Source organism: Opisthorchis viverrini, assembly GCF_000715545.1.
Source record: "Opisthorchis viverrini unplaced genomic scaffold opera_v5_84, whole genome shotgun sequence".
NCBI classification, from domain to species: Eukaryota; Metazoa; Platyhelminthes; class Trematoda; order Opisthorchiida; family Opisthorchiidae; genus Opisthorchis; species Opisthorchis viverrini.
In genome coordinates, this window is record NW_008751741.1 from 815011 (window position 1) to 831203 (window position 16193).

General features: G+C 42.9%; 1 protein-coding gene across 1 annotated transcript; it reads left to right on the forward strand.

The window, feature by feature from the left end:
* Positions 1–1193: 1193 nt before the first annotated feature.
* T265_13619 (hypothetical protein) lies at positions 1194–1992 on the forward strand (the record flags this gene model as incomplete). Its single annotated transcript, XM_009169737.1, has 3 exons — positions 1194–1359; positions 1392–1847; positions 1886–1992. 3 exons carry the CDS (start codon positions 1200–1202, stop codon positions 1990–1992), a joined length of 723 nt encoding a protein of 240 aa, XP_009168001.1.
* Between the last annotated feature and the right edge of the window lie 14201 nt (positions 1993–16193).

Consider the following 16193-nt stretch of genomic DNA (forward strand, 5'->3'; position numbering starts at 1 on the left):
CACATCTAAAGATGCTCCGAAAGAAAGGCGTACGACGAGAGAATAATCCCACTTCTGGGGTGTCAGAAAGTTTGAAACTTCCCTCGGCTATCAGATCGTATTCAGAGGTTTGCGGTCGCCTTGTATTTTTAGCGGCACATTAGATGCACATTTATTCGACATGAGGTCTAGAGCTGGGAAATCTCAGGCAAGAATAAGCAGGCATTTCAAATGTTCCCCACCAACTGAATACAGGGTACCCGAAGATGACGGAAAGTCAGCAGAATAGGGAAAATTGGGGAGAAGGAATGTCCAAAGGTGAAAGAAAGGGTGTTGAAGGGCGAAGTGAGTGCAACCTAAGCGAAATGGTATCACTTCTGTCGCAGTTCGATGGCGCATCTGCGTTGCAGACAGGAAGCTGGCCGAGCTTCCGGCTATGCGACCTAGCAATTCTCTGCGATCAGCATTTTCACATTGCATACTGTTCGCGGCGTTCCCAGTCGAAAGAAACTGCGTTTTTCGTGTTGTGTCCTGGGGCACAACTGTGTTGCTGCTTTTGTTTATCATCTGTTTCAAATCAATTGATAACCGCCGGCGACCGTCCCCTTTTTTACGAAGCACAAAATAGCAGAATCTACCCACAGTTGTCGACTGATTGGTTGCATTTCTCTGCTTCGTCACCCCCTATCTAAAACATATGGAGTGCTCTGCTGCAGTTGCTTCGGCTGGTTGGGCCACAGCTTAAACCATGCGTCCTTACTAATTATATATTCACGCTAAATGTGTTTATCTGGGCTTCACTAAACCGGCTCTATTTCCCGTCTACTGGTCGGATCTCTTCCGTCACACAGTGAGGAACTGTATTAGGCGACCACCCATTGTTGAGGGATACTTGATCTCCTAACGGGTAACCGAAAAGAAGCGGACACTAGCACGGTTGTCTCAGTTACCCCCGGCACACATGTGACACGTATCGGAGATAAAACGTAAATTGCTTTCTGCAGCGTAGAAACCCACAAAATACTGCAGCACAAAAGTTACACATAATAAAACATAACATAAACCACTAACAGCTGTGACTATCTCAGCGTTGATCATCTGTAGCTATTAAACGCGCTATCAATGCACTAATGCGTGTGGCATGGACTGTCTATGAGGTGTGTTTTAACACATCAATGACTGAAACACAAATTCACTCCATGGATCTGTGACGCCTGCTCATGTTCACAAAAAACGTGAAAAAGTCGAGCTTTCAACCTGATGGTCAAGCGAACGGACATAGGGCAGAAAGCTTGACAAAGGAGGAACAGAAACAAAGTTTTGTGGAAAATAAGACCATCAAGCCATCAGACGTTTTACATTTAAAACAGCCGACAGAAGGTATTTACCAATTTTTTATTTGAGCGGTTTAGGATATTTATGCCCAACAAACAAGAACGATTATGATATCCAGTTTTTAAGTTTTTGTTTACGCGATTTGGACTCCAATTCGACACTTTTTTCGGTGAGCAGACCAACGACAAATTCTTGTTCATTCACCGACACAGGAACGTGTAAGCAGTCGCGTTACTCACATTTTCTTCAGCGGATCAAGATGTGGGGCGCTGTGTACGATACCATTTTAGCCCGGAGTTTCTGCGCCTTAAGACAGTGGGTGCAATGTAAGGAAAATTTCACCGCATTTCTGACAAGCAGGGTCGAATTTTCAGTAGGAGATAATCCAATTGAGGAATTCCGCATGATTGAGAACCACTATTTTCGGAAAAAGCTGTTGAAAAGTTTTGACTTCAACTTTGGGTTTGTCATTCCAAACTCATCCAACACGGTTGAACATATCTATGAGTTACCGAAATTGTCGAACAAGGAAAGTATGTTAGTATACTTGGAGTAATCCGTGGCGTTTCAGTCAAAGATATGGTCTCAAGCCCATATGAAACACAATCTGACAGCTTCTACTTCGTGAACGGGGTGCTAGTTATGCACAACAAGGCATACTACGCTTACAACAAATGAAGTTATGAAGAAGGCATTAAGGTTTCACCGACACCAGTGCTGATTGTGCTATTTATATCTTGTTCAGGAGACACTAGCATGATATTTTAGTTCATTATGTGCGAATTTATCTCCCTGATGCACGGTGACTACTGTAAGTGCAATGTTGTGCATTCCAACATCTCTTCCGTCTGACTGAGGCAGTGAGCTTTTATCTTACCGGTTGAATTGCAATAATAAAATTATTCTGACGGAGATTGTTACAATTTCTGGCTTGGTTCACGGCTTCCGATTTCATAACGGAAAACCACTTGTCCCATCCACACCTATTCTCGGAGTCGAGACGAACATACGCCATGCTATCTTACTTAGTAAAACCAGCGTGGAACTAAGTGGTGACCAACTGTCTGACTAACTCTCACAGGTGGCAAACATTAGGCAGCGCACTTGCCTACTTTCTACCCAAAGTACGAAGAAGAAATCCTTCCTTACTGGTGTATGATTGTGAGCCTCATTATTAACTCTAACTCACAGATTAGCCCAACCACTCTGAGAAACTTTACAGCGCTTAAGCGCCTGAAGAGTGGCGTAACGTCTGATGTTATCCTCCGAAAATGATTTGCTGATCGTTTCCCTATGTTGTCCGCTAGCTTCTGTTTCTATTGCACAAAAAATACTGATTTTCTGATGATATTAAGTCTGGGGAGTGATCAGTGGCGTTTGATTGTAGGGGCGGCACCATTTTGTATGTGGTTGATCAGGATACCGTTGTTCCGTTCGCCGAGCTTGGCAATTAGCTTACAAAAGCTTCGTCACTATTTAATGCGTTCACTGGTGTCACCTTGACTGATAGTGAAACCCTTTAAGCTGACTGCCGAACTCGGTAAGATAAGCAGCCATCTGCTCAGTCCTTTGTCAGTGCACCCGAGATACACATCTTTCGGTGCACTTTCATCGTTGTTTCTGTTTAACGATTATTACTGTACGCGAAATTCTCGAAACAGGACATCGAAAGTGATTCCACGCGTCTCGCATTACGTTTGAGTTTTTAGAGTGGACGATTACATTTTTCTGTGCCCCTCTAAAGTAACAGAATCGGCAGCCCGAACTTAGTGATTACTTTGTGTACACTGAAAGCTGCATAGGTCGTAAATGTACCAAAAACTAAATCGGTGGAGAATAAGTAGTGGTGAAAATTGCTAGCATGCGCCGGTCTTGGAATTACAGCAAATGCTCACGGCGCCAGAAAGCCGTTTACAAAGTGGAACAGTTCGAGCGGTCTTGTTATATGCTTGCTAGACCTTGCTGAACCAATCCAAGAATCGTGGATGCCTTCATAATTCTGACCACTGCTGTCTTCGTAGTCTAGTAGGATCTGGCTGGCTACGGTGAATACGCGGTGCACTGATCCTTGTGAGGGCACTGGGTAAACAATTCAATTCGTTGGACAAACCGGTTGAACGCATTGAACGGCTTTGGTTGGGACATGTATTTCATACATCTAACCTTTGTCTACACAACGAGATGTTGCTTTCTCCTTCATGCAATTGCTGGAAAGAGATTTGTGCCGAACTGGTGATGACATTGGTACACTCCAACTGAGTTCCGTGAGATCTCTTCGGTGTCCTAGCTTGGCTTAACTCTACCCCCCTTGGATATAGCTATGGACCCCAAAGAACATGGTAAAACCACTGACCACAGTGGCGCGCATGTTGTCATTTCCTAATGGGGCGACCTTGCTTAAATTTTCCTGCCGTTGTGCGTTAAGCCTATTTGGCGATGTTCTCTAAAGGCATTGGATTATGACACTTTCGATTATCGTGACATTCGAACGTGTTTAACTTAATCCTATTTAAATTATACTCATTTAATAACAAGCTTTTTCCATGGTTTTATGGCACTGGAACGAAGGCGAATTGTTGCTCTATTGCCCTTAATCACGATAATGGTGTTCATGGTCGACAACAAAGAAGGTGAATTTAGGACAGAATGTCTAAAAATTTGTGATAGCCCGGCGCAAAACCGGTTTTTGGACACTATTGTTCATATCAGAGGGGGCCACATGCGTCATCGGTGCACTTTTTTCTCTTAGTGCGTTTTCAGCTCAGACACAATTGTCTTTCTGCCAAGTCCCCACACGGGTTTACATAGAGACTGGCCAGAACGATTTATTGCTGGCCATAGGATTCTTGCTGTTAGTTGATCTTTTATAATCCTGGTACCATTCTAATGTCCAAGCTCTATGATATCCGATTAAGTTTGGCCTGAAGCCTGTCCTACCCCTTCATAGCTTTCTGTCCGTTTACGCTTATGTTAATGATTTCCTTGGGTTGCATAGCATTAAGTTAGTACTGAAACTACAACAGAAGTTTTCTATCACTACTTGGGAAAATGCCTGACACGTGTCACATGTGGTGTGGAAAAGCAACTAAGATGGAAACGACCAAACGCTTTGACCTTTTTCGGCCGGTACATATTTTGCGTAGGGTGATCACAAGTTGCAACGATATGAGGTGCACACGTTGATGACACTGCTTTTTGTTCCTCTGTTTTGCTGCCTGATTGACTGCTAGTCAACTTTGGCTTTCTGGTAATAATATTTCCTCGAGTTTCTCCAGGTCTATACAGCACCTTATTTCCTTGCTAGATAGCATCTTTGAGCCGTACCCACTGTACGTGTGCAGTCCAGCAAATGAGACCGAGTGATCACCTGTTATTTGTTTACTTACAGTTTTTGGAAATTACACTATTCAAATTTGTGGAGGTTTACCACCCTCGCCTAGAGTTACTTTTGTCTATCAGAAGATAGACATTACTAAAACTGAAAGATATGTGATACCATAACATGCTATAAACCAGAGGAAGGTTTGCCCTAAGTGTTCCCACCATTTTGGTCCTACCACCCAAAATGACACAGTGCTCAGACACTGTGTTTCGTCAAACAATGCTTGACACCGAGTTTATGTCAAATGCATTAAGCTTTAGAAATTTCATTCAGTTTGTTGATAGAGGGGGAACTAAATTGACAAGAGGAGCGTTTTCGTGTTTCTTTTACTAGACTAGCTGTAATTACAATACAAATGGAGCATATCCCAGTCTAAAACTGGGTCTATTCCGAGTTGAAGTTGCTCTCATTTTCAAGGCAACTGATTTATATGTCTTGCATTCTGGAAACATTTTGCCTCGTTGCAGCGTCTCGTTTATGAGTTAACGTTCACTTGTTAGGATTGCGCTTAGTAATGTTGATACTGATGCAATAGATAATTCAAATCCGTGAATATCAACACACTGGCTTGCAAATTCTCCCCTGTTTGTCACGATTTTTGCCAGAAAGTCTATCAACTCGGAGTTTGCCTCGGTACGTTCCGTTAAGTCATTGTTGGTCTCAAAAAGGATGGCCTGCTTACTTATTTCCAACACATTCCATTTAACTATAGACATAAGTATGCAGGCAAGCAAGGAAAAACACCTTTTTTCATGCCTATTATCCAAGCATTTACAAAACCATATGTATGAACTGGGTAACCAAAATAAACTTGTTTTTGCCGTCGCAGCTATAATGTGCATCCAGCTGTACAAGTGTGATATTTGTCCACAAAAGAGATTTACACACTGAAGTTAAGCCAGCCAGCCAAAACAGGGTTATTCTCCCTGATAGAGCTTAGGTCTGAAGTTTTACCATGAATGACTTGTAATTTCTTTCGTGATCCGACACTTTACAGTGTACCATTCTTTCACGTACCTTTTATATTAGCCATCACCTCCTTACGCGTGTGTTGTAGAAACTTTTGGATCACGCGCAGAAAACTGGTGTACTTTAAAATTACTCCGTGTATCTGCCGGTACGTTCGGGAGCTTGGAAAGGTTTAGTCCGAGTAGCAAAGCTCCGGTGTTTTTGTAGTCCTTGACGTTTTTTTGCGTTCATTATACTTCTTCATTTATGGACGAGTGGTTATTAGCCATTTAAGAAGAAGCCAGCTGAATCAGAAGTCAGTACTGGTGACCAGTTGTGCTCAATAGTACCGGAGTTTGAACTTGGATCTTCAAGATTTTTAACGACACCAAATACTTAGTGCCGAGAGTATGGTTAGTGAGCGAAATTTAAGTGATCCATTGCATCCAAAATCATCGAATTTATTGACGGAGGGGCTAGTATTGGAAGAAAAGTGATTCATTGCCGTACAAACATTTCAGGTTATTCGGAAGAAGCGCCGACATCCAAACTAATGAAGGCGGGAGAGTGAAAGTGCATAGCCTAAATGTAGGAATTCTCCACAATTCAGTTAGTCAGATGGATATTCTAGATAAAAACTGACAGCACAACTAATTTCGGTTGTCATTAGTCCTCCTCTAATTATTCTCTACCAGAACATTTCAACATCCCGCACTTCATCTATTGTTCACTGTTCTGTGAATTCTTGATGTGGATACTCTATTCTTTCGCCAAAAGAGATGGCCTAGTAGTATTCATCCATGTACCCATGCCGCTTTACGTTCACCTTTGGTCCTTTCTTCTATGTTTTCGCCACGGTCTTTTGGATGGGAATTCTTCGCCTCTTGATATTATTTTTGCATGCCGACAAAATCTTATGCGATGATAGCATTTGCTCTATTTTTCTGCGCACCATTGCTCATTACGATTTACTTTGCCAATAACATAGTGCCATTTTTAGGCATTTCACTGACTATTTCTGTCCCTATAAGCAAGCTTCGAGGTGAACATGCCCTCTTCACAAATGACAGTTATGATAGAAAATGTTCCACTTAAAAAGGAAAACTACCTGCACACTTAGATCCTTCGTTAGAAGCAAAGTTCCTGTAAGTTTTGGCAACTGGCTTCGTTACATCTTTTAGGACTTGTTTCAGTCAATTCCAGACATAAATGCTATTGTGCATATACATGTGCAACAGAAGAGTGTTTTTTTCACATCTACTGTTGATGAACTTTTTACTCGCCTTGCACACAGGTGGATATTAGTAGTCATTGCAAGCTTTGCTTTGTCACTGAGGAGTCGACCGATTTTGCATGTCCAGTTGATATCCTTTAGATACCCCAAGGGAGGTTCATGTAATACATCTTGTTTGGATCATCCTATCGTACCACCAAAATATATTTATTGGCTTTTTTGTTCATTAGGCAACATGTGTATAAATCAGGTACAAAGTATGTACGTCATTGTTGTGGAGATTTCGTCCTGTAAGTGAAGCCAATCTGTGCTGAAAAGCCGAGAAGCACTGTACAGCTGTTTCATCCTTATTGGGAATCATCAGCAGTGCACATCTAACGAAACTCCGAAGAGTCTCGAATCCGCGACCTCCCGGCTAGTTGTTTGAACACCTAACCGTTCGGCCACGAGTGGCTGATCCATCTGAGAAGTCGTTGATCGAGGAGCCAGTCAACATGTGTGACCGCGTGATGTGGATCCCATGATTGAAGGATGAGCGGCGCTGTATCCTGCCTAAGTGCGAGTTAATCACACGGCTGATCGGCCACCCGTGGACGAACGGTTAAGTGTTCAAACAACTAGCCGGGAGGTTGCGGGTTCGAGACTCTTCGGAGTTTTGTGAGATGTGCACTGCTGATGATTCCCAATAAGGATGAAACAGCTGTACAGTGCTTCTCGGCTTTTCAGCATAGGTTGGCTTCACTTACAGGACGAAATCTCCACAACAAATCCCGAATCTCCACACACTACCAACATTATTTGCATCATTCACAAGGGCAAACGAAATTCGTACTGAGACTGTTGTTTTTAATGGCGCAACCGCAGAAATCTTGTTTAAAAAGATGCAAGTTGAGGTGTTTGGACACAACTAAATTGTTTTTGTTCATTACAATAAGCTGTAGCAACCCACACGTTCAAACAATCACGCGAACAGCGTAGATGGAGCCTGTCATCATTTCGCTAACAGCCCCTGGTTGAGGAACACTAGAGACCGGCTAAAGTAATGCGATAGCAATTTAATTCTATGGGGTCCTGTAATGAAAATGCGTGACTGTTATTGATATCAGTTAGCAGCTACACTCGCACGGAGCGATTTGAGGACCTCATCTAGGAAGGCACCGACAGTGCAAAAATGTTTCGTAGCATACAGAGTGGCCACATGTTGGCAGTTTCGCATTTTGTTCCACAAACGAAAGTTGCTTGGATATGCTTGTTGTCTCAATCCAACCAGACCATATAACTTGAAAGTATCTAGTACAAATGGTATATATATATAAGTATCACCGAAGTATAACCCTTAACATCTATTGCCACTAGTGATAACGTGAATTCTCAGCCAGGATCACAGCGTCACTTTCTATAACCACCTGTGAAGAGAAATAACAAAAGGTAACAGATGAAGGGGGTATGAAGCAATTTGTTTGAGCGCGACGAAAAGAAGATAGTTACCAGAGTATTGGCCTTGAATATGGTCAAACGACTTGTTAGTTAGACCTGTTCGGTTAATCAAACCAGTGGGAACAGTCCTCTATGGAATATGGTTTTGCTACTGTCGTTTGTGAAGTCGATTCGTTCTTCTAGCTTTCCAGTCAAGGGGTCTCCATTAGCCTTACTCGGGACTTGTGTTGTTAAAATCACCCTTCGGGCTACATAGAAGTGGTATTGCTGGTAGCATGTAGCCATGGTTGTGCCGTTAGCTTTATAATGACAGAATACCGTTAATAATTCCGAGTAAACCTCATCGCTGCGCCAGTCAAGTTTGTCTAGAAACCATTGGATTCGAACTCGTGTCCAACTACGAGATGAAATTGACCCAAAATTTGGTTATAACCTGACATACGAAGGCCGCTGAAGCCCAGTAAAATACCGCGTTTCAAAAGTTATATAACTTATTCTCTCCATTAATTCGTCACAGTAGAGCTGTTCTAGATCTTTCTCAGGAGATCTACATTCAGTAGCACCTATGCCAAAGCACATTGTGTTAGACGTGACCTCACCGACTGGCTTCTTTGGCACTTAAACAGAAGTTGTATTACGTGGCTGAAACTAGACTGAGGAGGTCTTTCCAAGACTGGTATATTATTCCATCTCGTGAATCTCTGTCAACTACTTCTGGACAGGCCAGGCAGCACATCGTTCTGTTCATTTTTGTCCAGGGAACAAACCGTTTGAGGAGATATTCATTAGTCACAAATTTTAAAACTCCGAAGCCACGGTGGACAAATCGAGTGACATAGAGAAGGAAGCAAAGAGAGTTCGAAGATGTAGCGTTTGCATCTGAACCTCTAGATATCGCCAAAACCAATACAAGACCATAAATTTAGCAGCAGAAGCACTCAACGATTGATCCTGCATTGAGACAAGCTTTGCGTTCTGTGTTGGCGGATATGAATCTGAACTGCTATGCAGCGGTGCTGTCGGTCGGTCAGTGCGACACAGCGTCAAGTGGTTGAGAAAATTTTATCGTTAAATAGGCAATCGAGTCTTCATAGCTCTTTTCTAACGCATATCAGAATGATGTACATGAACCTGTGCACCTCTGAGGCAATACACCGGTTTTCGGCATTCCTCTTTGTCTACGTATAAATACTAAGTAATGTTGGCGGTGTGGCGTTAGGACCTGATATAGCTGCTTGTCTGTGCATCAGTGATAGAAACAAGCAACACATCTTTCAAACGGTTCTCCGATATTCTCTCGGGAACATGACAGGGAAAATCTAACTACAGTGTCTTAACATGGACAACTTGTGACTACAACAAGGGCAGTTACTGTGGGTTAGCCACAGCATTTATACACGTCGAAAGATGTTCCAATACGACATTACAAAAAACTGCGTTTGATTTTCGGAACTTCCATATTCATTGGTTTTAGAAACCAGTGTGCATGTGGGTGATCTTCTCGGTTTTACATTCAAACATGCCCTAAGTTTATGCACTCCATGCCGTCGGATATAGCACAATTTTTCGAGAGAGCAGCGTATTTCCCCATTCTATTCAAATAACTCATGTTACTGTTGCAGTTTTTGAAGAGGATTACCAACGGAATTTGTTATAACAACAGTAGTTCCAAACGGTATTGATGACACTCCCCCACATTAAAATGAGGGTTTACTGTACCTGAAAGGCGAGTAGCAATAGTGATTGTTCTATGGACATCTGACCGTACCACCTTTTAACGTCTTGCTCTTAAGTCCACACGCCAACACTGAATGAAATGAATTTGTGCTAAATGTCAGCTTCAGTGCAAGAGCAATCACTGCTTGTCAGTAGACAGAACTGCGATGGTCAAGACTAATGTAACTGAGGACCTGGTTTGTGGGTGAAACTGTTCAGCTGTAACATCCTTTATGTACTTGGTGCCATGCCCCACGAGGGCTAGGATACTGCCAGGTTGCCCAAACCTAGACAGGGGAAGCCGAGAGGCAGAAGTCTGGTTCGAACCACAGAACTTCCGGTCCGTCCTTCCTAACCACTTGAGCCATCGAGGGCTAGCTGCCAGGTTGCCCAAACCTAGACAGGGGAAGCCGAGAGGCAGAAGTCTGGTTCGAACCACAGAACTTCCGGTCCGTCCTTCCTAACCACTTGAGCCATCTCGTGGGTGGAAACTTCAACTGAATCGGTTACACATCATGGTGAACCAAGAGCTTGTGTTCTTTTGACTCCAAACCAAGTTTTGCGCCGTTATTTCACCTAGTGGCACATATAAAGCTTCCTGCAGGTTTAGTCGGATGGGCCAACATAGTAGTTTTTCTCCCCTAAACAGACTACCTGGGTAAACAAACTTCTATGTGCTGCTGATAAACCTGATAAATCATGAGGTCTCACGCACGAGTTGATGATATTTTCGAGGTCTCCAACGCAAAAATTCGCAAATGAGGCCCGGAACCACTTTGAATCAAAACCACTTTCTGAGGGTGAAGTGTGCCTTCCCATTTGTGCTAATTCTTATACTCCTCAAAACGCCACCAAAACCGGGTGCTTTCTTCGCTAATATCAAGTTGTGTCCCAAAAGGTCAGCAGCCCAGGGGCAGTGATAAATTGAATGAAGAAGGTGGCCTTCAGAGGACTTCGTAGACTTTCAACATTTTTTCTGATGGTAATATGACTACCAAAACAAAACCGCTTGAATTCACAAACTACACTCACTCGCACACCAATTTGGTCTTAACGGTAAGCTAAACTGAGATCCATCTGAATTTCTCGTTTATCTGCACTGCGGGTGCTTTCGTTTGGAAAGATATTGAATATAATGTAATGTATTTTATCGAACACTCAAAAGAGTAAAGTGTGTGTACGTCCGAACTCCTAGTAACGTTTGGCAACTCGCTATCATGCGCCTTCTAGTGTCAAGTGGCCTGTGTCCCCTTTTCGGTAGCTTATTCATAGCATCACACTAGCATGTGGAGGAAGCGGATGGTTGGAAGCCAGAACCTATTGTAAACTGAAAAAAATTAAGATAGAAATGAGATAGGAGACTGCAGCAGGTGAAACTTCTTACACATTTTCCGGGATGTTTAGCAATGGAATGTGGATGTCTCTTCTTGGTATCACACACAATTATCACTCCTAACTCAACGTCATTAATACTATTCCAACAGTGACCACGTAGCAAGTTATTCTGCGGCAGCTTTCTTGCCAAGTTCACAGCAATTGTCAGCTCTCTAGATCCCAGTGGACAACTTCGACAGGTTGTGCTTTTTTCTAAGGTATGCTCGCATATAATTTGACTATTGGAACAATTGACTTTTTCGGTTTGACCTCGAAATAAATCTCTTCCGCTTTTCTACCCACTAATCTACACTGTAAAATCACGTACGTTGGAACTTTGCCAAATAGAACGGACACACAAGCCCACCCGAAAAGAGAGGAACGCGAAAAACTAAAAACCATTGAGGTATTGGATAAAATATATATCTTGTCCATCGTCATGGTTGGTGAGATAAATGTTGCGCTAAAAAGGCCCAGGTGATTTCCAGAAGAATTGGGAGCAACGTTCCACTGCTATAGAATCTAGTGTGTAATTACTGTCGAACATGCTCTGTGTCTGGTTTGTAAGGTAAGTGCATTCTTGAAATAGGTCAAATCTACTGAGTGCTTATATGAAAGTGTTCTCGTATACATCCCTTGTGGATGCACAATTTAGACCAATGACCTTAATGGCGGCGAGAATTCTCATTCTAACTGGTTTGACCAGCGCTCATGGCACCAACCAAAGTAGTTGGCTTCAAAGAGGTAAGCAGATTTACGTAGATACACCCAAATGGTCTGAAGGAGTAGTCAGTCTTTAAGTTCATGTGCTACCAGTGATCAATTTGGGTAAGCGCGTTACTAAAATAATGATTCCAGAGATTTGGTTACTCCTACTCAAAATTGGAACCCCTTTAACGGGCAGACATAAACGTGTGGGTTATCTTTTACAACTTGCATATGACATGTCTGGAAGGTGTAGGATTATTATGCCCCTCAATGATTCAATACCCATCGCAGCAGGTGGGGTCGAATTGAAGTATATGGGCCTGAACCCATCAAAGAGATACCGCACTAAATTTCACTTTGATTTGAACGGCGTGAAGTGACACACCGTACCTACTGATAGGTTCAAGTGAGTTTGTTGTAGACAGACCACTGTATTCATCATTCATTTAAAGTCCAGGTGTGAACAACTGTCAATCTGTGCAGGCCGGAAAACAGAGAATGTGTGCACCTCATTGAGAGTGTTCCGAATTGTCGCTAAATCAGTAGTCGCATCGCACTCTCCCTCTCTCAAGCATAAAAACTAAAGTTAGTCATTTAATTCGCAGCTGATGGATCCTTCAGTTTGTGCCGCCGGCAACCCCACGCAGATGGTAAATACAATGCACCCAGGAATTTTTTTAGTTAAGATACGATAAAATCTTTGAACTAATATTTACCCGCTGAACTACAAATAAGCGAGACCTGTAGTGGGATGTCAGTGAATTTCGATCAATTTTACAACACGACCAATTGGAGACAATACTTCAACTTTGTCAATATCTTACAAAAAGAATTCTGCGGCAGAAACTGCACGAAACATCCAGTTGAAAAAATCGCAAGAGTAGCTTTTTCGGTATTCATTCGTGCTTCGGAAAATTCTCTTAGCTGATGTGAATAAGTTTTTCACCAATTAGGAAACGCGTTGTTATGGTAACAAAAACTGTGCACCATTCTCTGAAGTTGCTAGCTACATCGATGATAATTTAGGGAGCGCGGATATGTAGGGCGTCAACCAGCCATTAAATCTAGAAAAGTGGGGAATTCAGTGGGACTGGAGCATCATGTGAGTGCCATGGCAACGTAAAAGGGCTGGTCTGAATCGTTTCAATACGAGGCCGGTAAATTCTTAAATTTCACCCAACGAATGACATTCACCGAGGGGAGGAACCCTAGCAAGATAAACCCTAATCGCTTTGGGATTTTTGACGCATGTGAGGAGATATTAAGAGCTTGGTATTCAGTTGGTTGTCGAAGACGGCTTGTCAATACGCGAGGACAGTCATACTATCGAAATTTGTTACAATCCAACCAAACGGGCTCTGTGTTTTAAGTGTGCTTTGAATTCCGTAACAGTCCTCCAGAAGTCAGCAACCTTATATTGCTAGCACACTGTGAACATGAACAGCGGGAATCACTTGTGCCTCTCACAGAGATCACTGCTCCTGTAAGTATGTTCTTATCGATAACAAAATGGTCGATGTCGGCTGCAAGGCAGTCCGCTTATCCGTTCGTCTTGGTGGGCAAAAACAACACCAGTGTTTCGATGAGGAACAAACCTTGAGGCTACTTAATGTCACGAGCACGTGTAGGACCAATAAATGGAACCCGGGCTTACCGCATCAAAACCTTTATTAATTACCGGTCGAAATTGTTTTACTTTGCGCAGTGAACAGTATGGTTTCCACATCAACACGTTGAGGTATTATTATCGCCATCATCAACCGCAGCATCAGATTGAGAAAAGTGGTGCACAAAACCTCGTGCTTTGTGTTTGGTCGTGTGGTGACCTTCTTTAAATGACCGCTCCATCAGTGCTAAAGGATTAATAGTTGGATGCCATTTCTCGCACCTTTTAGTACATCTGATATAATGTTTGAAAACGGTCCTCTTAACATGAACAAAGTTTGAGAACACTAACCAAGTAGTCTAAGTAGAGCAAATTATTGATTCATCGCATTCCCAATCCCCATCGCCTCCTTGAAGGAACCGCTTTTAAATTGTGCCCTTAATGTAAGATTCTACCATTAAACTGATGGAATCAGCATGAGTGTCCCTCTTAGTCCATTAGTATGTCTGTACACAAGGGGAGGGACTGATCGACTTCTTTGACTTTTCCAGGTTGATGTATCATTACACAGTTTGATGAGTTTCCTCCCTCGTCCAATTTGGTTTCAAGTAGAACATGAGGTTGACGAAAACCCAGGGACTATGCCTACCTGATGAACACCAGGAAGAGCGAAACCGGGTCGTGGGCTGTCGAAGAATTTTCGGCAACCTTATATAGTGTAGGCTTTTTGCATAGGACATGCAGTAGGTATATCTCGACAAGTACACCCAATTGTATATCGATTTTGTTTGAACGGAAGACTCAAATGAATCTCTCGTTTGTGATATCGTTAAGTAAAGTAACAGCGCAAGTAGTATAGCCTAGGGCAGAGGACTACTTTGTGTAAATTAGCTCATTTACACCAAAAACAGCCGGTAGAGTCTTTGGACTGTTCCAGACGCAAACCGGTTGTTAGAATAACGAGATAACAAAAAGAAATCACACTTTACACGTGGGCCTCAAGCACTTTACAAAACAGTGTATATGAGGCTAGTAAAAACAGGAGCGGTCGTTTGATCGACAGAGCGAAGAAAAGCATGTTCCATATTGTTAGTTTGCGAAAGTTCACTCTCAGCAATCACACAAATAGAAGTCTGTTCGGGTTTGTACTGGTAGTCCACTAGTTGAATATCATGGTTCGTTGGGAAGGTTGGGTCTGTGAGCAGGACGGAAATCACCCAAGCACACCGAACCAAGCAGCTGATTTACCGGGGTCACGCTGATGATTTACAATAAGGTTGAAACAGCTGTACAGTGTTTTTTAGCGTAGATTGGCTTCACTTGCGGGATAATATCTCCGTCTTACTACCAGAGGGGGAATTAATAAGAAATAATAAGAGGCCGTCGCTCGAGGGATCACTCGGCCCGCGGATTCCGCTCAACACTTCAGGACAGATGGACCTGTTATTGGCATCCCAAATAACATGACATTTGTGAGCGAAATGTACAGCTTCTGTTCAAAAGTTAAATCTGAAGGCAGAAGAGTGCACCGTCACATTGTCTTTGCTTAGTCAGTGCAGGGTGAAAAACCATCAGCTGGAAAAATTCCAGACAGTACACCAATTAAATCATGATCTTCGACCCAGACGAGCTCAAATCAAACGCATTTGGTCATCTAACTAATGCCAGAAAAGGATTAATCCTCTTAATTATTTTCAGCAATTTTGCCCAAAGTCTATATCCTGTAAAGAAGTTTCAAGCGCTTGCAAATAAAGTTTTAAAAAGTATTATGAAGATCCAAATTGAGGGCCGACGCGCTTTTCTCATGACTCCAAGCCTTTCCTCTGGTTGCAGTCGTGAAGACAACAGTACCCAATGACAAGCAAGGTCAAGCACAAGGTCACGCTGGCGTCAGAACTAGATGGGCTAAAGGTAAACAGATGCCTCGCCACACGCTCATCACGACTACCCGGAGAGCAATGAGCTTTTGCACCATGAGCTCATGAATAAACCGACGTCTTTGATCCCGGCGTCATCAACTGGCCCCCTTGTGTTCGACAGAATGCCTCGTCAGACTTCCGTGGCCGTCTTATGGAAGACTCCTCAGCGGTCGTGGTTGACAGGTGATGGTTAATGTCGACAGTTTGAACTGGCAGGCAAGACACATTTGGGTTCACAGTTTTCTTGAACAGGAACGAAGCGATGACATCCTGGGGCAGATACCTAAGACCTGAATTCTCCCAACAAACCAGATGTGAATATTAGGGTGGGTTCATATGGACAAAACCACTTCCGAGTCGGCTGAACTCCTGACTGATAGCCATGGAGTGCACTTATCGGGTTTCCAAAAGCCCGAAAGACGAACAAACCAAGGGGCTAATTAACGTATTCATACAAAAACCCTTCTGGCTTTAGCGCGAAGCGAAGTTATTCATCTGGACTGATATAAGCAATTTTGGCCTTGGTGTCTGCAGGAGGTACAGCCCAGAGTAGGA